The sequence below is a fragment of the Citrus clementina genome, unplaced genomic scaffold, assembly GCF_000493195.1.
Source record: "Citrus clementina cultivar Clemenules unplaced genomic scaffold, Citrus_clementina_v1.0 scaffold_4, whole genome shotgun sequence".
NCBI classification, from domain to species: domain Eukaryota; kingdom Viridiplantae; phylum Streptophyta; class Magnoliopsida; order Sapindales; family Rutaceae; genus Citrus; species Citrus x clementina.
Genome location: NW_006262274.1, coordinates 4,074,479 through 4,096,652, shown reverse-complemented (window position 1 = coordinate 4,096,652; position 22,174 = coordinate 4,074,479). Strand labels below are relative to the sequence as shown.

The window sequence follows — 22,174 nt, the reverse complement described above, 5'->3', positions numbered from 1 at the left end:
AATTCAAAACACCTTATAAAAGATGGACTGGACAGCCAGCAAACTATGGAGATTTAAAAGTCTTTGGCTGTACAGCCTATATGCATATAAGCCAAGGAAAGCTAGCTCCAAGGGCTTTAAAGGGCATCTTCATAGGTTATCCAGAAGGGGTTAAGGGATTCAAAATCCGGTGCACAGATATAAACCCTCCAAAATGCATAATTAGCAGGGATGTGATATTCAATGAAGAAGATCTCATACCCAAGAAACCTGTTAAAAGAAAGCCTGAGGAAGAAGCAAAAGGGCTTGATACACATCAGTTTGAGGTGGAGATACCTAATCATCATGTAACACATGAAGCTGCAGATTCAGGTGAAATAAATGATGAGTCAGAAGCTCAGGATGCAACTCAATTGGAATCACAAATGCAAAGTTACCAGCTAGCTAGAGACAGAGCAAAAAGGCCAACAAGACCACCTAGAAGATATGGATATGCTGATCTCATCACATATGCCTTGGAAGCTGCACATGAAATTGATGATGAGGAACCAAAGACCTTCAATGAGGCAATCCAGTGCAAATTCAGAACAGAATGGAAAAAGGCCATGGATGATGAAATCTTGTCCCTGCACAACAATGAAACTTGGGAACTGGTAGAAAGACCAGAAAAAACGAGAATAGTGGGCTGCAAGTGGATCTTCAAAATCAAAGAAGGACTGACCAGCTCAGAACCAAAGAGATTTAAAGCAAGGCTTGTGGCAAAGGGCTATACACAGAAAGAAGGGGTTGACTTTAAGGAAGTTTTTTTACCTGTTGTCAGGCATGCCTCAATAAGGGTAATCTTATCACTTACAGCAGTTCAAGACATGGAGCTTGATCAACTTGATGTCAAGACTGCTTTTTTACATGGAAGACTTCAAGAAGAAATATTCATGACTCAACCAGAGGGGTTTGAAGACCCCGAGAAGCCCAGACATGTTTGCTTGCTTAAGAAATCCCTTTATGGTTTAAAACAGTCTCCAAGACAATGGTATCTCAGATTTGATGAATTTATGGTAACACATGGATTCATGAGATGTAGTTATGACTGTTGTGTGTACTACAAACTGTTGAAAGATGACCTCTACATATATCTCCTCCTATATGTAGATGATATGCTAATAGCTTGCAAAGTAAGGGAGGAAATAGAAGATTTGAAGAAGATCCTAAGCTCTGAGTTTGATATGAAGAATTTGGGGATTGCAAAGAAAATATTGGGGGTAGAAATTGAAAGAGATAGAGCTGCTGGTCTTATGTTCTTATCACAGAAGAAATACTTGACCAGAGTACTCCACTCATTTCAAATGCTGAACTCTAAACCAGTAGTGACTCCCTTAGCAGCTCATTTTAGGCTTAGTAACTTGCAATGTCCTAAAACAAGTGAAGAGAAGCTGGAAATGGAAGATGTACCTTATGCTAATGCAGTTGGATGCCTCATGTATGCCATGGTCTTAACAAGACCAGACATATCACATGCTGTGAGTGTTGTGAGCAGATACATGGCAACACTTGGAAATGAGCACTGGAAAGCAGTTAAGTGGATAATGAGGTATCTGTCTGGTACATTGAGCTGTGGCCTGGTGTATGGAAAAAATAAGGGAAGTTGTGAAGGTCTGCTGGGGTTTGTAGATTCAGATTATGCAGGGGACTTGGACAGGAGGAGGTCTTTAACTGGTTACATGTTCTTGTTTAATGGTTGTCTCGTGAATTGGAAAGCCACTCTGCAACATGTGGTAGCTCTGTCCACCACTGAAGCAGAATACACAGCTGCCACTGAGGCTGTGAAAGAGGCATTATGGCTACAAGGATTAATGAGAGAACTGGGGGTGAAACAGAAGACAGTAACAGTATATTGTGACAGCTCGAGTGCACTTCATTTGTGTAGAAACCCTGCACATCATGAGAGGACAAAACACATAGACATTAAACTTCATTTCATTCGAAATGAAGTATCCAAAGGAGCTGTGAAAATGTCCAAGGTTCATACAGATGAGAATCCTGCTGATATGCTTACCAAGGTGGTAACTACGGCTAAGTTCAAGGTGTGCTTGAGCCTAGCCAGCTTGGGTGACTGCTGATTGCCTGAGGTTTGGAGAAGGAAGCAGATTGAGGAGTTTTGGTTCAAGGTGGAGAAATGTGGACTAAAATGGTGAATCCAAAACTTGAGCAAGTTATACGTCAGCGTTTTGTTAATGTTTAATGAGCTCAGGTATCACGAGCTTGGCATGTGGGTTACTTAAGTCTGAAACGACAGAGAATTGTGACGTTTTGAATAAAGGCTTAAGTAGAACATGTGGAGTGCACGTGAAGAGGAGAATCAAGTTAGTTAAGAAAGCTGTTAGTACAGGTGGCAAGAATCTGTGCATTCTGGAATTGATATCAGCCGTTATATAAGCTGGTTAATGGGGCAGCTTCATTATTGATCTAAGAGCGTGATAGAGAGAGTTAAGATAGAGAGAAAGCTTAGTCTTGTTCCTAGAAGTTAGCTCTTGTATTACTCTGTAAAGATTACTTGAACCATCAATAAAGCTTGCTCTGTGAGCTTCTCCTGTGGATGTAGATTGTGTTCTTCTGCACAATCGAACCACGTAAAACTTCTTCTTGTTTCTGAGTTTCATTAGTTTCTATTTTCGTTTCTTGGTTTCTTCTAATTACAACCATTTCCATTAAAGGCTCTGTCAACACTCAAAGGTCTTTATTTAGGGTCTTAGCATCTTGTTGGTTAGATTTGTGATCTTGGGCAGTGTATTGGGTTGTTCTTCATTTTCTAAAGCACCCAATTCACTACAATATATTTTGGCTTAAAATTATATTAGAAATGGGAATCAAGGCATATGGTTATGATCTTACAGAAAAGTGATCTGCAGATTAAGGTCTTTCGGAAGATGCCTTGTTCCTTCACGGCAACATATTTGCTTATCGACTGTTTATGCCTTTTGTGTCAAAAACTAAACAAATTTAGTGCTGATTCTGGTCCCTTGGAGCCTTGTTTTAGAAGAGTTCTTTCTTCAAAATTTGGCGTTACGGGAAATTCTCCAAGAGTGAGTTGCTTCTTCTTCATCCCTACAGCCACAAGTGAAGAATCCTTTCGATTTAAAGATTGCTTGTGGTGAAGCATAAGCATGGGTCTCATGATGATAATTGTTAAGATGCAGGTCACGGCTTTTGTGAATAATAAAGGTGCTAAGTACTTTCTGGATGCAGAATTGACTGTAAGAAGCATCATTCACTAATTTTACTTCATTTTATCAATAAGCCTAGAACTAGAAGATACGACTTACATGTACTTGTACAGGTTGTATAATGTTGCGATTTTCTCTATTGTTCTCTAGTCATTTGCAGAGAATTTCCTGGAAGACAAGCTTTCGAGGAAGTCTATTTCAACTTCAGATACAGTTCTCAGTCTTCCATCACATTCTTATTCCTCCATTATAACTTCCTCTCTAAATGCGAATCAGCTGAAACAGTGATGAAAAAAAAGTTGGCCATTAAACCATGAAACTTTTTATCAATTACTCTCACAGTCCTAGTATATGTTTGGCACATCGGATTTTTATCTTTTTCAATAAAACTATATATGTCTAATACGAAGGATAGCATTAGCTGGTGATGGATCATCTCATGACAGCACAAAAGTATGAGAATGAAGCGGCAGCCTTGGAATAGCTTCCGGAAGACAACGTCAAGTTTTACAAATTCACATTGCAAAATAGGCAGGCGACTTCTACTATGTTTGTGACAATATCCAAGAACTAGAAGCCAAACTCAGCTCCCTCAAAGTTAACGCATTGAACCTCAAAACTATTTCTTTGCTCTTTGCTTGATGGTTTATAATTCTAATTTTCGAGTCAACTTTCTTGCAGTATTCTCCTGGTTTCGTTCACAGCTTTCACTATAAAGCTTATCAATGTGTCTTGTTTTTTCTCGGTAGCCTCAATCACAATCAACCCTTCTCCAGTATTGAACAGTACTTGACATTTCTGAGTTCAGCAATCATGGCAAGACACTCCAGAATTTGCTTTGTTCTCTTCCTATCTCTTCTGGTTTCCTTAGGCTCCACACAACCACCCGCTCCGGCAGCACCAGCACCTCCAGCTCCTGCAACTCCAGCACCACCAACGCCACCTGCAGCTCCAGCAACTCCAGCACCACCAGCTCCCGCAACCCCAACGCCACCAGCTCCTGTAACACCCACACCTCCTGCTCCTGCGACGCCAACGCCACCTGCTCCTGCAACACCAACACCTCCAGCTCCTGCAACACCAACGCCACCTGCTCCAGCAACGCCAACACCTCCGGCTCCTGAAACACCAACGCCACCAGCTCCCGCAACACCAACGCCACCTGCTCCTGAAACACCAACGCCACCAGCTCCCGCAACACCAACGCCACCAGCTCCAGCAACGCCAACGCCACCAGCTCCCGCAACACCAACGCCACCAGCTCCCGCAACACCAACGCCACCAGCTCCAGCAACGCCAACACCTCCGGCTCCTGAAACGCCGAGGCCACCAGCTCCTGCAACACCAACGCCACCTGCACCAGGAACGCCGACACCTCCAGCTCCTGCAACACCAACGCCACCCGCACCAGGAACACCAACACCTCCTGCTCCGGCAACTCCAACGCCGCCTGGTCCTGCAACACCAACTCCACCAGCTCCAGCAACACCAACGCCACCTGCTCCGGCAACTCCAACGCCGCCTGGTCCTGCAATACCAGCACCTCCAGTTCCTGTAACGCCAACGCCACCTGCTCCGGCACCGCCAGCCGCACCACCAGCTCCTCCAGCTCCACCTCCAGCAGACAATGCTCGTCCTTCAACAAAGAAAGGGGGCGGAATGAGTGGTGGGCAGAAGGCGGGAACGGTGATCGGAGTGTTGGCGGGGGTATCAGTGATTGGATTTTGCGGGATGATGTACAAGAAACGTCGAAGTAATGACAGAAGAGAGCGGCTTGGACGTGCCACCAGGACTGGAAGTGCAATGCTATGAGCAGAGTCTTGGGTGCCAGTGAAAATTCTCAAGTACATGCAAGAGGCCTTTCATGAATTCCATTTGGTTTATTTTTTGTTCAAAGTTGAATTGTTAGAAAATTACTCAACCAATAAACTTTTTTTTTCTTTTATTCAATTACACAGAATATAAATTTTATGTTACTAATATTCTTCTAAACATTCAGAAGCCAAGTATAGTTCATTCTGGACTCAAATATTGACGTAGTTCAAATCTCGGTAAATTGTTACGTACTTTTAAAAGAAAAAAAAATCAAAATGGTCTAATAAAATATACTTAAACGCCTAAAATTGAATTTCCCCTTTACTTCAATTGCAACTGGCATAAAATTAAACCATTCATACCGTGACACGAAATAAAATTAAATTAACTACGGATGGATATTTTAACCGGTTGTTACCAGAAACTCGTCTATAAATAGAAGCTCACCCAGGAGAAACAAGAACTTTTGGCAAATGGTAAGCTTGGAGTTCATAAGTTTTAAATTAATTATAGACCAAGGATATCAGTGAGTTATTTGATAAAATTACAAGGGGTAAATGAGTCATAAAATAATTTTAGCAGTTAGACAACTGAGAAACATCGTGTTTGCTGTTTCAGATTGTTTAATTTCACTTCGGATTCAACACAGGTAGTGAAGTGAAGTCCCACGTACACATATCATTTGTCGTGAAATCTCGACCAAACACGAAGACCGGTTCCTTAGGCAAGTCTCTCTGTCTCTCTGCTTCTCTTGATTCCGTACACTAGTATTGCAGTTATTTTCTTTGCTTGTGATCACGGTATCTCTGTATCTGCAACAACAGATAACTAAATTTCTTGCTTTTGCTTCTTCATTTATGCCAATAACATTAAAAGAACCCTTTTTTTTTTAAGTCAGCAATTCTTGATTTAACATTCTAAATGGATTTGGGTATTTTCGTTCAAACTCTAAGCTGAAAATTTTTTAGGATTGGGTTTGTTTAGTTACGTTCACATGTGTTATCAATAAATTTGGACGTGTTTTTGTAATATGTAGTGATCTGAGTTGAGAAGCTGTGGCTAATTTTGTGGCAATGTGAGGAACAGTAGATGGTGCATTGTTTAAATAGGTGTAATTTGTATTGGAAATATCATTTGATTCTGGTGCTCACTGTCTAACTTGGTTCCAAAATAAACATTCGATCTGTTCTTATTGGCTTAGAAAATATTGTAGGTGAAAAACTTGCAACTGACCTTGCTGCTTTTAGTTTTTAAAGATCCTTGCATATGTGTGAACGAAACCGTAAGTCTGTTAATGAATTATTTTGGCTTTCTCTATGGCAAAACTGCTTTGTTTATAGTGTTGATTGGCTCTATTTCGCCGTTGTGTGCCAATTCAGACTAAATAACAAGCTCTGAATCTCCTCCATTTTGCCAATGAAATTCCCAATCCCATTAATGGTAAATAAAAATATAGTATTCCCAGCCAAGTGCATAAATATGTGGCTATAGGAAGCTGTGTTGCTGAGGTCTATCTAGTTCTAAATATACAAGCAATTCCTTGTTTAGTTGTAGATTCTTTGTATGAGAAAATTTTATCACGACATTTACTGTTCTAGCTGATTTCAAGTAACTCTTCACTGTTGCAAGGAAGTTTCAAAATTTGTTTTCATTATTTTCGATTTATGCAGTTTTCTTATAACCATTTAAAAGTAGTTTCCATGGGAATGTCCTTAATTGTGCTTATATCTATTCTTTGTTTCTCATTTCTTTGCAGCAGTATCAGAAATTATATAAAGTATGGAAGCCAGCTGGGTACAGAATGGAATTCAACTGTTGCTAGCTACAGAACAAGAAGCTCAGCAAATTGTCAATACTGCCAGAAACAGCAAGCCTCTCTTCTTGTTTTCTATTTTATCATCCTTTTTCAAAAATGTAAGATGTCTGTACTTCTTTTTCACCTTAATTGTTATTTTTGATACTATTATTGTACTTAACAGACTTGCTGTTGCTGAAAATCATGTTTGTCAGTTGCTTTGTACAAAATGATAATGGCTGTAGGGTTTTGTGATGAATATTACACTCATTGTTAGTTCGTTTGTTTACCTCTTAAGATCTGTCTACTATCAATTTTCCTTCTCTTAAGGAGAAATACAGATCTTTCTTTTCCAATGGAGACCCCGCCTTCCTGTGAGATGAGATATTGAGTAAACCTGCCTTAGAGGAGGTTGGAAAGGGTTTCCGATACTTATTCCACCTAATCCCCTTGTAAGAGGTGAGACTGAGTCTCTCGGTCTTGACCTGACCTCAAAAAATCAAAGAGAGAAAGAGATATAACTGTTTCTTGTGGTATGTATGGCTGATTATACTCATAGCCTTTCTTTGAAGCTTGGTTCCACTGAGAGATTTGCAAGCACAATCGCAGGCACTGCTGAATCACCTAGTTGGGTTGAGTGCTATAATGATGGCACCACTTGTCATTCGAGTCCTTGATGCTTACTTCTGTTTTTTTTTTTTTTCCAGCAAAAATGGCTAGATTAAAGCAGGCCAAAGAAAAGACAGAAAAGGAGGTTGCTCTTCGGTTTCAAGTTGAGGCTGACTTTGAGAGAAAGGTTCCAGGGGTATATGAATTTAAATTTTCGATGCATGAGAATGGGTTACTACCCCCAATATTCAAATCTCAGTTCTGAGTTTACTACACATAAATGCCGGATGGGAGCAAATATATTCTTGAAGTAATGTTTGTCCGTAATGACGTGAACTTGCAGGCATCTGATAGGTTTATTATTCTTTGTCTCAAAAGCTCAGATGATTCACAAATAACTGAGTTTTTGTTTTCATTTTCATTTCTCAAGTCCTTTTTTGTATGCATGAATTAATGAATTTTGCAGGTCACCTTATATCACCTTGATTTTCTGTCATGCAAATACTAACTAGAATCGGCTCATGCATTGTCGAAGACAGTAGTGGGGACTACGGTGCAAATGTGAAGTGGCTTGAGCATGAAACAGAGGAAAAGAGCCATTACCTGAAGACACAGGCTGCATGAATAAACTATGATGTTGTGCCGATGCTGCCGAAGCACACGACAACTGTGAAGAACTAGGATCTTGTCTAAGCTCAATGGCCTAAATATCTCTGCGATTTTTTCATTCAACATCAATTTCCAGATTGGCGATGATTAGTTATTATTTGTACGTCTTTTCTTTAATTTATTATGAGATATTTCTGGTTGATTACTTTCAATGAATAAGAAAATTACTGCCCCTAAAACCAGTGCCAATGCTAATTGATATTTACAGATGCAACTTCTAGAATCCGATGATAATTTTGATGGTTATTAATAATAATAATAGTTAAATTTTACCTATACACTTAAAACTAGAAACTCAGCAACAAACGTTTAAAAGCTTAAGAGCTCAGAAGCTCTATAAAGATCAAACAAGACTCAAATAAATTCATAACAAAAAGTTCAGACTTAGCTGAAATGATATAAAATATTGAACTCCAGAGTTGATGGGGGCATTTTCCTGAGAAACACCCCTCCAAAAATAGGCGTATGCCGCTTTAAGCGGCGAGCACACGGTATTCTTTAGTAAAAGGCGAAAGAATAGTTCGCTCTGTGCTCACCGCACGGCTCCGTGAAATTAAACGGCGAAGAAGCATTTCATTTTGTAAGGGGGAGCTACTTACCGCTAGCTCTCTCGCTTTCAATATGGGATTTGATACTCCTCCTTGCCATCCACTTTCTTTGAATTTTTGTGATTTTTCCAGTTTTATTCATTAGGTTTAATACCCTTGACAATTGACAACAGAAGGATCTGCACTTCGTACTTCTTTGTTAGAATAGAAACAATTATTCGCAATACAACTCCGAGTTAGATAATTCGTTGATGAACTTAACCGACTTCACTGCTTTTCTCAAGAGAAAGATAGTCATCACATGCTGCTTTCCATTTTCTGAAATCACTTCAGAGTTTAGACGGTGTCAAAATACTTACACATGTTATCATTTTCATTTTTCGAGTTTTGATTCCAAGATATTCTTTGTTAACGTTCTTTTAACATAACTTTGCTTCTCCAAATGCAGCATATTTAGTTGTATCTTTGCTAGAATTGCCACAGCATAGCAGCCACGGAAGAAAATCTAGGGCAGAAAAAAATTTCATAATCAGAATCTGCAAAAAAAAAAAAAATGGGAGTCTGTCAGACAACCGTGTGACCCCCCCAGCCAGGGAAACCCAGCTGAGAACGATCCTCTACAGCCTCAGCAACCTAGGGATCAGTGAGAGCCGTTAATCACGCTCGGATCACACGATCATAATTCATCCACCAGACTTGATATCCTGTCTCCTTAGAACTCAAGGACACAGACGTACGAGCCTATAGAACAGATCCTGTTCAAGTAAGGTCGTGGGGGGTGAGTTGTGCATCACATGATAAATATTCTTCTTTTGCTGCTCAACTTTTCCATGTGGGATAAAAGGCCAAAAGGTGTCAATGTGTCATTAATTTAGGCTCCCTTGCCTCTCTTGGGTTGAACTTATTTGCAGTTTCCACTAGGGGTGGGCAAAATACCCGACCCGATCCGACCCGAAAAAGGTCGGGTTCGGGTCGGATCGGGTTGTTATGGCAACCCGATCGGATGAGGAAGAGCCAATCCGATCGGGTTGTGATCGGGTCGGTTTAAACCCGACCCGATCCGAATACCCGATCGGGTCTTCCCCAAAAAAAAAAAAATCACTCACCCATTACACTTTACACTTTACAATACACGCACACTGCACACCAAACGCAGATGGCAAAGGGCAAACCTCACAGCTCACAACAATTCACACACTGTGAATTGTGAAACACACAAACAACAAACAGAATAGAACCAATCTGCTGTGAGTGCTGCCGAAACCAAAGGCCTGAAGTTTGACTCTGCCGAAACGAAATATGCTGCCGAAACCGACACCCAACAGGCGATCTGCTGCCGTCTGCTGTCGCGATCTATGCCGCGATCTGCTGCCATCTGCTGCCGCGATCTGCTGCCATCTGCTGCCGCGATCTGCTGCCGCGATCTGCTGCCATCTGCTGCCGCGATCTGCTGCCATCTGCTGCCATCTGCTGCCGCGATCTGCTGCCATCTGCTGCCGCGAACTGTGCCGTGAGCTGTTGCCATCTGCTGCCGCGATCTACTGCCACGGGCTGCTGCCGTGAGCTGCTGCCATCTGCTGCAGTGGCTGAAGCCTCCAACCCGACCCGAACTCGTTTTGAAGATTTGAAGTTTCATAATTTCAAATTCAATATTTCATGGTATATATATATAGTTTAATAGTTATTTAAATCCAACCCGATCCAACCCGAACGTAACCCGAATTAGTGACCCGACCCGATCCGACCCGAATATAATTCGGGTCGGATCGGGTCGGGTCATTAATTCGGGTTACGTTCGGGTTAATTTTTCTCTAACCCAAACAACCCGAAACCCGATCGGGTTGACCCGAACCCGATTTTGCCCACCCCTAGTTTCCACGACACCCTCTGGCCTTTGTGCATTCTCAATAATCAGTCTCTTTCAAATGACTGGAATGCACTTTTTACGTATTGTAGTTCACTGTATTAAGAATAAAATAAAAATGCTCTTTAATCACTGACCACCGTCAGCGCTTTATTGTTCTTGCTTTTGCAGCACAACTGGCTACTTTGCGCAATTCCTCACCCAAAAGAATAAATAATTATCATGGACTAGTTCCAACTTTCGTTGAGTTGGAAATGGGGAAATATCGTATATGCTCATCAAGCTCATCCCCATGATTGTGGTGCTTTCCGCTCGTTCAGTCCGAGAAGTGCATTGTTGGCAAAATTTGAAGTCACGAAACGCAAATGAATTTTACTGTTAGATATCAGAAAGGCATGCATTGAACAATATTTCTGTTCAAAGATACTTTTGAAGGTGAGCTCCATAAAAGCCTTTAATTCCCGCTCTGTCTACACAGGATTTGACATGGGTTTGTCCTTCGGGAATTGATACAGATAGTGAAAGAAATCAAGTTTGAAAAACTTAAGTGTTTGTGGCGAAAGGCACTTTGATGGTTTAATCATTCTGAAAACGATGGCCCCAGTGAAGTTGCTACTGCAGAGCAATATTTAAGCTGTTTTCCAGAAATTAAAGGCTCAAGATCAGCCAATTTCTTCATATTTTAAAACACAGGCACGATCAAGAATAGTCCTCAAATTATTCCAGCTGGAAACCAATCTACAAAACAATCCGAAAAGGACTCGAACAGAACAATCAATTCTGGATTCACGGTAACTCTGCTGATGGGAGTTCAAGTGTAATCATTTTGTGCGCCCTTGTTGCATAGCAGACAGTGTATAATATATTCTTACAGATCAAAATATTGTCAAACAACACCAAAACTTTTAAAGTCACCAAACTTCACGAATCCCCTGCCCCATCATCATAAATAATATTCTATGATCAAAACACTATTTTTCAACCTCCTAGCAAGAGTGCACAGATGACTTCAAAGAAAATTCTGATAAAGATTTCTTCAGTGGCTTGTTATCTTTCGGTCGCCTTGGCGGGCATGTTCATTAACATTTTGACGTGAATGTGTTAGAGAAATATAATACATGTGATTAACATTTGTATAAACGAGCAAAAGGAAAACATGTTTCCATTGGGTTGAACAGAAGCATTTTATAAACTGAAAAAATTAGATTTTGATACCCAGTTCTACATTTTGCGTCTACCAATTGGATGCCATGAGTCGTGACATCAGAATAGAGGCTCTCCAATGTCTTGAGTCTTTAAATCAGATTAGAGGCTCGACAAAGCCTGAAAAGAATTAAACTTAGAATCGATTGGGTTATTTCTGAAGAAATAGTCCTCCAAAAATAGGCGTACACCGCTTTAGGCGGCGAGCACACGGTATTCTTTAGTAAAAGGCGAAAGAATAGGTCACTTTGTGCCCACCACACGGCTCTATGACATCAGTCGAAACAGAGCCGTCTCATTTTGTAAGCGGGAGCTGCTTACTGTTGGCTCTCTCGCTTCGATGTGGGATTAAGTTTTTCCTTTTCTTGTCATCTTACTCTTCACAATCACAGCATCATAATTCATCTACCAGAGGCCCAGAGATAGAGTATCTTCCAATGATAGTCTTGTTTGATATTTGAAAAAAACTGACGAAGAGTTCTAGTAAGGTCTTGATCTCTACTGTGAGCGTCAGCTCATTAAAACTTCACCTGGAGAGTGGAGACTATACATTGTCCACGTGGGACGAAAAAAGGCTAGTTGGCAACTTGGCTTCCATTGGATTTTTTATTGGTCGCCACTTTCATATACGCAGTATAAGAGATCGTAATTGGCACACAATCTTTGACTGCTGGAGTGCTGATTGAATTGAACCATACAAAATAAAAATACTCACCTAGTACCCTTTCTGTGAACTATTCCTAAATAATGCCTCGGGCGGGGCCGCCGTGCCCTTTCTTCACAAAAACATAGCCTTTCCAATTAATTTTTTCAACAATATCTCATGAAGAGATATAAAAATGACTTGTAAAATGAAAAGTGAAAAAATCTCTAATTTTATAGATCATAAAAGCTTGAAAGAGTTAATATAAAGCCAAAAAAAAACCTTTATTTTTTTTGGCATAAAAACATTACTTTATGCCTCATTTTTTCGCACGTGAGTTGTATTGTATTTAATATTTACCCGTAGATAAATTAAAAATTTCCCACCACCTACCAGCAAAGTCCACCCACCCAAAAAATAAAAAATGAAAAATGATTGGATTATGAAGAAGACCAGAAGAGGGAAAAAGGGTTGGTGAGTTCGGCAATTTTTATTTTTTTTTTAATTAACTCAACTAGCAAGCAACGACCCAACTTCACTAATCTCACAAACCAACCCACAGCACCCACCAACCCTTTCCAAAATAATTACATAACAAAAAGCTCGAATCTTTCTTCATTTTCAATCTCAATGGCTTCTTCTGTTGCATCAAAAACGTTTCTTGCAGCTCCCAGAACTGATGGGTCGTTGGGTTCCCTTCTGCCGTCGGATCTTCGACGACAACTCCCATCACCTAACGTCCAAATCTTGATCCGCTCTCGTACCCCAAAGAAGCTCCGTGAGTTTGAGGCTCTCTCTCTTTATGTGGAATGCTGTGTTTTCAGTTTTTCGTTTACTTATGTTGTTAGTTTGATGCGTATCAATAACCAATTACTGATGTTTGAATATTTGAAGTTCATAGAAGTTTCTGCTGATGAGCTGAAAAATTTGCCATTTTGTTTAGAAATTTTTATTTACAGCTAGAGTTTGCATTTGTTTATATGAAATTTGTATTGGCTCTGTTATTGTTACAGCATTATCAACTTCGAAGGATGTGATAGGAATCAAAAGTAACCATATCTTGTTTAAGAGTTATTGGTCTTGTAGCTTTCGATTAACCCCAAGTTGCCATATTGTTGATCAGTAATCACTATTATATCTTTTTCCAATAAATGATGTCCTTGTTAGCTGTAGAATTCGAATTGGATCTGATTAGAGATCCTTTTCTTTATGAAACTTGAGGACCGACGTCTCCAAGCACAATGTAAGACAGTTGTTATCTTGTGGCAGTCAGTCCATGGTAGAAGATATACAAATTGAATTCATGGATTTGTGGACTTGTTTGTTGTCATTTGTTCATGCTAGTGGAAGATAAAGGAAAGCCTTGTCTCAAAGCTAATTTGATTTCTGTTCTTAGAGTCGTAGAGTATGATTGGCTTTAAAAGCTTTTAAGTCCTCACATCTTGGATACCTGCAGAAGTAAAAGCAGCTGGGAGTGCATTTGGAACATATTTTCGTGTCACAACATTTGGAGAGTCTCATGGAGGTGGTGTTGGTTGTATTATTGATGGTTGCCCTCCCAGGATCCCTCTTTCAGAAGCTGATATGCAGGTTGACCTTGACAGAAGGTAGCATTTTTGTTATCGCTGCTGCCTTTTGTGCTTCATTTTCCATTGTGCATTATCTAACATACCAGCAGTCAAGAATTTAAACTGTACAATACATTTAACCTTTGTGTTCCTATTTGTTGTTGCATGTTTCATTCATCTCTATCATGTTAAAATTTTCCCTAAAAAATTGTCCAAGGATTAATGTTAAAAATTGTGGTGTCCAGGAGGCCAGGCCAGAGCCGAATTACAACACCTAGAAAGGAGACTGATACATGCAAAATATATTCAGGAGTTTCTGAAGGTCTGACTATTCAAAATACTTTGCCTGTTTATTGTTCTGTTGTATAAAAAGAAGCAAATACTTTGTTTCTTTCAATTTTATAAATTGACTGTTTTATGAAAAAAAATTACTGCAGGGGTGACCACTGGAACACCCATCCATGTATTTGTACCTAATACTGATCAGAGAGGACATGTAAGTATTCTATGCCAGAGGCTGATGTGAGCTTTTTTCTGTGTTAATTGCTTTCCAAAGATCATTTTTTAGGATTTATTTTCATGTTTTTCCAGTTGCATTATTTATTTGTAATGTTAGCTTAGTATTCTGGGATGGCTTCATTTCAGGTCTCAAAATTGTGTATAACAAGAAAATATCACTGTTGTCTTGTAGTTCATGGGATTTTCCATTATACCCCTCTTTAATAAATGAAATAAGCTAAAGTAGCTGTAAGGCAGTTATTTTGCAAATACTAAAATGATTAGGTGTCTATAGGCGAATCTAGAGATTCATTTTAATTTTGATCACACAATTTGATTGTAATGCATATGAAGTTCATGACAGAACTACACATATGCCTGAGAAACACTTCACTCAGTTGATATGTGAATTTTTGTTTTAATAGTAGAAGGCCAATAATCATGTAATTGTATTTCCAGGATTACAGTGAAATGTCAGTAGCTTACAGGCCATCTCATGCAGATGCGACTTATGACATGAAGTATGGTGTGAGATCAGTACAGGTACTAATTTCTAGATTCATCATAAGATAAAAAGTTAAAATTTTATGAATTGGAATTTGTTGGCCCCGATTCATTTGATTTCAATGTGTGTAATTGAAGGGTGGTGGTAGATCTTCAGCTAGAGAAACCATTGGAAGAGTTGCACCAGGAGCTGTTGCAAAGAAAATTCTGAAGCAATTTGCAGGAACTGAGGTCTGCCTTATTTCTCATGACTTGATGGTTGAGCTTCTTGTTAGTTTTAATTTTGTTGGCAATGATTCCAGAATTATACATAAAAATTCTAGTTGGTTCAGTACTGCTGAGATGCTTGTTTTTTGCATTTGATACCCTTTTCAAATTAAAAAATATGCCAAAGTTGAAGAATTTTCATTAAGTTAAGATATCATACTAGTGATTTTACCTCTCAATTAGATGTTGGTATTTGGCTATTTGGAATTCAGATTTCCTAATTCAAGTTTATAATTTTCTATTTGTTGGGCAAAAAAACCTTGGGATCCACTGGCTAGTGAGTTTGTCATAGGTTTATCTATATTTTTTATCAGAACTTTAACCATATTTTTGGACATAACATAATGATAAAGGAATGTTCTGTTCTGCTATTGATGGAATTTAGCCATGGTTTCTTGCTAAACCTTTCCCTTAATGTTTGTGCCTTCAGATTCTTGCTTATGTCTCTCAAGCGCACAATGTTGTGCTTCCGGAGGACGTGGTTGATCATGAGATGCTGACACTTGATCAGGTATAACTGATATTAAATCATAAGATATGCATTTTCAAAGCAGTAAATATGTAATTGCTGAGAGGCACGCCTGAAATATTTTTAGAGTAATGGTATATATGCATGTATCAGGTACTCTCTCATTTCATTGCATGTATGCTTTTTGATTATTCTAGCTTCTCAAAAGCTTGGTTGAAATATTTTAGTTCTTGATTTCAAAAGGGTAAGACTGTTCTTGTGACTCTCCTTCTTATGGAAAATTCCTTTAATTTTCGTAAAGGAATAAAGGCTAAAACTCTCTGGAAAGCAGTGTCAGCTCTATTTTCGATAAGATGGCAGGAAATAAATTTTGTATTTTCTAGGAGGAAAATGTGGATATGCTAAAGAATTGTGGGGAGTTCATCTTCTGCCTTCACATTTGCTTCAGTTTCTAAGGATTTCCAACTTCCAAGATTCATCTTTGTTTATCTTTATTAATGGTTGGGAGGGGGTTTTTAGAGGTATCAAGCTGGTCTAGCCTTGTAGAGGGTGATTAGGGTATATTTTATAGCACAGACAAATTTTAGCTTTTCGCTTACTTGGTGGACTGCTGGTCCACTTCACTATATTGACTCTTTATCTTTAATATAATTTTGAGTTTCTTATAAAAAGAAAAAAAGAATGGTGACACTATGTTGTTGTCGTTGGCTGTGTTAAATAACATGGAATGTGCTTTATCATTGGGTTCTTTGCTTGCTTCGGTTGATACTATTTATCTTATTTTGAACTGTTGCATCTTGTCCATTTCTCTGGATCCCTTTTATGACATTTCGTTATGAGTTCCTTATCACCCTAATTATTTTCTGAATGTTCCTTATCAGGTAGAGAGTAACATTGTCAGATGTCCGGATCCTGAGTATGCTGAGAAGATGATTGCTGCAATTGATGCTGTCCGAGTGAGAGGGGATTCTGTTGGTGGTGTTGTTACATGCATTGTTAGGAATTGCCCTCGTGTATGCTCTATCTAGCTCTCTCACTCACACATACACACTCTTTGCAAATGGTCGCATGCACTTCATTTATGTCCATGTTTTCATGCACAGATTATTATGCATATGTCAATGTATACACGTCAATTGTTGCCAGTTTGAAAGTTCTTCATTTTGTGGCTTTTATACCTTATGTGGATGTTCTGCTGAGGGTTGAAGTACTTCTATAATTGTATGCCAGGGACTCGGTTCACCGGTTTTTGACAAACTTGAAGCCGAACTAGCTAAAGCCATGATGTCGTTACCTGCTACTAAGGGCTTTGAATTTGGTAGTGGGTTTGCAGGTTGAGAATTTATTTGCTACTTTGTATTTATTGGCCTTCTTTTATAAATTGAGCTGGTTGGCCGGAAAATGATTACTTGAAATGCAATTACATGCATGCATTTTCTTTTTAATGAAATTTTGATGAAAATCTTTGCAGGTACTTTTTTGACTGGTAGTGAACATAATGATGAGTTCTACACGGATGAATTTGGAAATATCAGGACAAGAACAAATCGGTCTGGTGGGATTCAGGTATGTGCTTACTAAAAGTGATTTGTTTCTCTCATCTCGGAAGTAAAATGTTAGAAATGTGTTATACCGAGCAGGATTTTTATGTTGGCTTGCAGGGAGGAATATCAAATGGGGAAATCATAAACATGAGGATAGCTTTCAAGCCAACATCTACAATTGGCGTAAGTTTGATCTCTCTGCCTCTCTCAATAAAGACTAACTCTCATGTTGGCACCACATTGCCTATAGTCATGTAGAGCCTGTGTTTTATACTGTTTCTCTGGATCTGCAGCAAGCCTTCTTTTGCGCTGTTGGTGCTTTTGCCTACTCGTTAATGCTCTATATGGTTGCTTGATATTTTCATTACCACATATCTTTCATATCCATCTTTGTTCTTGACATTTTCTTGGCAATACTATTAAGGAACTGCAGGTCTTGAACCTTAATCTTGATATATGTTTGTCATAGAAAGCCAATGGTGTCATTTTTTCATTATTAATAACGTTATGAACACCACCTTGTTGACATGCAGTCAAGAGTGCTTTTTCTTGCTTATCCATCTTAATCCTTTAACTATGATTGCCATATGGTTGTAATTTCTTAATGTGATAGATGGTTCCTTTGATTATGATTCTTGTGCCATGAATTCTTGTCCTAGTTTTGCAGCTCTTATTGTTGCTTCCTATATTATTAAATCGACATTTTGAACAAAATCTTCCATATGGGGTATTAGTAAAAGAGGTGCTGCTAGTGCTCTTGTACCTACATATCCACTTTTCATATCACGTCTGAAATTGTTGTTGTCATATATACTCCTTTTGTGGAGTCAACAAATTGTCTATGTGCTTTGTTCATACTTTCTTGCTGTGTCGGTAAAATTTACCGCACGGCTTGCTTTAACTTTCTACTTTGCACATAGCTTAAGATATTTGCCTGTTTCCCTTTTATATAAGCCTGTTTAAAGCACTTGTTATTAGATTCTTGAAACATTCATTCTTAAAAGTTTAAATGATTTGTGATACTTTTGCAGAGAAAACAGAATACAGTGACGAGAGAGAAGAAAGAGACAGAACTTATAGCCCGCGGTCGTCATGATCCTTGTGTTGTCCCACGAGGTATGTACTTGTTTGGTAGATCTACACTTAATTTATTATGTAGTCCTCTCTTGATATCAAAAATTTTTCCTCAATGGTTCTTCCAATTTCCTATATTATCCACCAAATCAAGTGACAGCAGTATATTTCCTCAATGGTTCTCCCAATTTCTTATGGTTTCCCAAATCCTTGAGAATTGTTATCTGGTTTCCTTTGAGATGGCAGTAAATATTGTATAGTGTAATAGAAGTGTTTTTAAATGTCACCCAATCTCATGTTTTACGGAAATTAAAATGGTAAGTTTGTACGAAATGGAAAAAGAAATCTCACTCATGTGTCTTTGTGGCTTTGCTGTGGCAGCGGTACCAATGGTCGAAGCCATGGTAGCTTTGGTGCTCATGGACCAATTGATGGCACAGCATGCGCAATGTCATCTGTTTCCGATCAATCCGGATTTGCAAGGAACGATGAAGTTGCCAGAGCTTGAGCCAGCGCCAGCCAACTTTCAAATGTGAAAGGTAATGAAGCACTAAGCTAAGCATCATTGCCACTATCCTTGATTTGAGTTTTTTTTCCAGTTAATGTGAGGCACTTTGGCATTGCGAATCCAAAATGTTCATTACCTTCACTCTTTTTTTTTTTTTTTCCCGATAAAGAGTGTTTTCGTTGTAATTCATGATTAATTAGGATGTTACAACCCCCGGATTCCTTTGCGTTTTGTTGTAACATAAAAATACACAATAAATTATTTTGTAGAAGCAATAGTATTTGCCATTATTTATTGGGAATCAAGTTATTGCGGATCATTGATTCGAAATTTTCATTGGGCATTATGATTCGGCAAAAATAATTTTGAGTAACAACACCAGCTCTTCTCAAACTTGATATATACTGATTTCTTTTTGATAGAGATTTCTTAATTACTTTGTGGATTTCTCTTTGATGCGGTATGTATTTTTGTAGTATTGATGGTGGGATTATTGTGGATCCTCAAATTTAAGTGATTTAATCTTAGCCATTCATCCAATGTAATTTAATATAATGATAATTAATTAATTAATTAATTAAAAAGTTCTAATTTCTTTATCCAATTTGTGTGCATCCACTTTTTATTAGTACAATTTCATCAATTTAAAAATTTCTTATCATCTAGTAAATACAGTAACCAAATAATTGCCAATATAAATATTATTAATCCAGAGAGAACTAACTAACTACATCCAATCAATATCTAGGAATGCGTTTAGAATAATACACAAGTAAATTACTTAAACTTCGGCAACTAAGAGAAAATCTGCGAAGGTCCTATGACAATGACATTGACACAAGATATCTTTTGCTTGCTGGAATTGAATCCATTGTTCCTCTTCGATTGTTAGAACAGATACCTTATTGTGCAAACTTTGAAATAGGTCTCTTATTATACAAACCTTTAAATAGATCTCTAACTGTTGTGAAAGCATGGTGAATGACAAATTGCAGCTTAATTGAGACTCTTTAACTTTCAAAACCCACTTTATATTTCAATTATATTTGAATACACTATCTTTATCTAAACGAATATGCACACATAAACATTATGCAACGAAACTTACTTAATGTGTCATGAATTCAATAGAAGAATTTTTCAAGAACTCAATTTCAAATAAAAGAATTTGAGATGTTTTTTATCCTATCTCTTATTATTTTTATTTTTAAATTTAAAATCAGTTTGTTAACTAGCTATATTATTTTGAAAATGATTAAAATTTTTTTATTAATAAAGATTAAGTGTATCATTGATTAAACCGAACAGTACATATTTCTTACATTCTTAATACTGCAAAAAAAAAAAAAATACAGCATTACTGTTATACAGAACTGTTACTGATATTACAATTATTATTTACAAACAAATTATACAATTGAGACCTTCATGGCATGTACTCCTCTGAAGAGCTGCCTAGATTCTTTAAACTTTTTTTAAACCCTCTTAAATATTCAAGGGTTGTCCACTCTACTCACATTTCGTGAGGGATAGGTTGGCTCTACCCTCTTAAATATTCAAGGGTTGTCCACTCTACTCACATTTCGTGAGGGATAGATTGGCTCTACCCTCTTAAATATTCAAGGATTGTCCATTTTACTCACATTTCGTGAGGGATAGACTGGCTCTACTCAATTATTTGATAATTGAGGGAGGATTAAAATTAACATTCATAATACTTTTATGGAGAGTCGAACCCTTGCACTCAACATTGTAAGTGTAAGGGTTCTCCCACTGGGTCAAATGTCCATTGGTCTAGAGGACATTTATTTGATTTCACCTAATAAACAATTTATCAGGCTGGGTGTACTGAGAAATAGCAAGGAGTGCATTTAAGATTACTCTACTTCGTTTTTGTTAAATCCAGCCCAATGCTTCTGAACGCGAACTTTCCTTTAATCATTAAGGGCCAAATTGCTAATACTTCTCCAAGGTGAATTGGGCGTTCAAGTTCTTACATGGACTTCTTTTCCTATATTTTAATTGAGTAAATATTTCTCAGATTAACTGCGAAAGTAAATTTTTTTTTTTTAACTAATGCCCGACAGATTTTTATGCTATATATACTGTAAAATCTACGTATTTGAACTCCCAATAAATTTGAAATTACTATATATCAATAGATAATTACAATTCGGACAAAAGAAAAAAAAAAGGTGAAAATGAAGACATGAACTCATAATTTGGAAGAAACTCCAAACCTCCAACCGTTTTGAACTTCTTGTGCTCAAGTAGATGACAGTTTTGTCTTTGACAAAATCACTTGTTACATCATGTTCCATTTCCTGTCAAAGAAAAAATTTGGCAGCACTTGTTCAACAACTTTTGCTGTGCTGCGTATTCAAAATCGAACAGCAGCAGCAAAAACAATCTCTTTCCTTCTCTTTCAACTAGTTTTCTGTTAAAACGCAGACAAAAGTAGCTACTGCTTGGATGCCGGAGGTGTAAAAAATGGTCAAACTTTTGCTGCTATACATTGAACCGAATTTATCTGTCTTCCATCTACTTTAAATCTGCCGCCCTAATACTTTGACCTAGAACATACATCCCCCCCCCCCCCCTTAGGCTTAGCTTCTTGTCATAAAAATTTTGACTTGTTTTCAGTTAATTGTCTTGGTCCAACATCTAATCTTTCAATTTCATAAGCATTAGCATCTCTAGCTGTGGTTGTTAACTTTTATTTAAAGATTGGTCGTACGATGTTGCAACATCTGTCCATCAAGTAATATCATAATCATACAGTACAACAGCTGTATGATAATAACAGCCTCCGCCTCTCACATTCTATTGAAAATTTTGGAGCTCTCAATTATACCCTTTTTTTTTTTTTCGTTCTGTACAGCACACAAAGATTTGAATATTTAACCTAAAAAAACAAAAAAGGTCAGAATGGAGTGTTATCATATCAATTGAAGCAAAATTGACGAGCTCGTAAGTGAAGCAGTATTTTTCTTTTTTCCTTCTGCCAACATTAAACTACATGCTGAAAATTTGTAGTATTTCATGTTACAAATTATAATCTTGCATTAACAAAAACTGGAGAAACAAAAAAAAAAATTCCCTATACGTACCAAAATAATGGCGAAAGGCAGAACCTTCGTTGGAAAGTAACATGTCATAATCCAAATACTCTCTTGAAAGTGCCCAATACCTACATTTAGTTGTTCATAAGTCCAAAATTACTGGGAGGCTCTGTCTTTTATGTTGGTTGCTTTAGAACTCCTATTACTAAGATAATGATGTTTTAAAATTAGCAAAACACAATTTTTTTTTTTTTTTTTTTTTGCTATTCTTTTTTAGAGGTAAGGTAAGGTGGGTAAAAATATAAATTTTATTTTTAATAGTCAATCAAATAAA

At 37.9% G+C, this 22,174-nt stretch overlaps 3 protein-coding genes and 3 non-coding genes across 6 annotated transcripts; 2 read left to right on the top strand and 4 right to left on the bottom strand.

The window, feature by feature from the left end:
* Window positions 1–3,961: 3,961 nt before the first annotated feature.
* Window positions 3,962–5,050, bottom strand: LOC112098929 (PE-PGRS family protein PE_PGRS33-like). Its single transcript, XM_024185646.1, has one exon. It carries the CDS (start codon window positions 5,048–5,050, stop codon window positions 3,962–3,964), a length of 1,089 nt encoding a protein of 362 aa, XP_024041414.1.
* A 359-nt stretch (window positions 5,051–5,409) lies between these two features.
* LOC18044954 lies at window positions 5,410–7,808 on the top strand. Its single transcript, XM_024185645.1, has 4 exons — window positions 5,410–5,425; window positions 5,679–5,739; window positions 6,775–6,929; window positions 7,518–7,808. Exons 1-4 carry the CDS (start codon window positions 5,410–5,412, stop codon window positions 7,682–7,684), a joined length of 399 nt encoding a protein of 132 aa, XP_024041413.1. The 3' UTR covers window positions 7,685–7,808.
* Window positions 7,809–8,518: 710 nt separating this feature from the next.
* Window positions 8,519–8,633, bottom strand: LOC112099353. Its single transcript, XR_002906157.1, has one exon. It is a non-coding gene; the product is annotated as a U5 spliceosomal RNA (small nuclear RNA).
* A 561-nt stretch (window positions 8,634–9,194) lies between these two features.
* LOC112099417 lies at window positions 9,195–9,409 on the bottom strand. The gene has a single exon (XR_002906221.1). It is a non-coding gene; the product is annotated as a small nucleolar RNA U3 (small nucleolar RNA).
* A 2,444-nt stretch (window positions 9,410–11,853) lies between these two features.
* Window positions 11,854–11,970, bottom strand: LOC112099386. The gene has a single exon (XR_002906190.1). It is a non-coding gene; the product is annotated as a U5 spliceosomal RNA (small nuclear RNA).
* A 766-nt stretch (window positions 11,971–12,736) lies between these two features.
* Window positions 12,737–19,108, top strand: LOC18044953 (chorismate synthase, chloroplastic). The gene is made up of 13 exons (XM_006436234.2): window positions 12,737–13,124; window positions 13,803–13,953; window positions 14,160–14,236; window positions 14,352–14,410; window positions 14,872–14,955; window positions 15,055–15,147; window positions 15,614–15,694; window positions 16,534–16,665; window positions 16,883–16,985; window positions 17,124–17,218; window positions 17,314–17,379; window positions 18,228–18,312; window positions 18,652–19,108. The coding sequence occupies exons 1-13, from the start codon at window positions 12,977–12,979 to the stop codon at window positions 18,804–18,806; spliced, it is 1,329 nt and encodes a 442-aa protein (XP_006436297.1). The 5' UTR covers window positions 12,737–12,976; the 3' UTR covers window positions 18,807–19,108.
* Window positions 19,109–22,174: the final 3,066 nt, after the last annotated feature.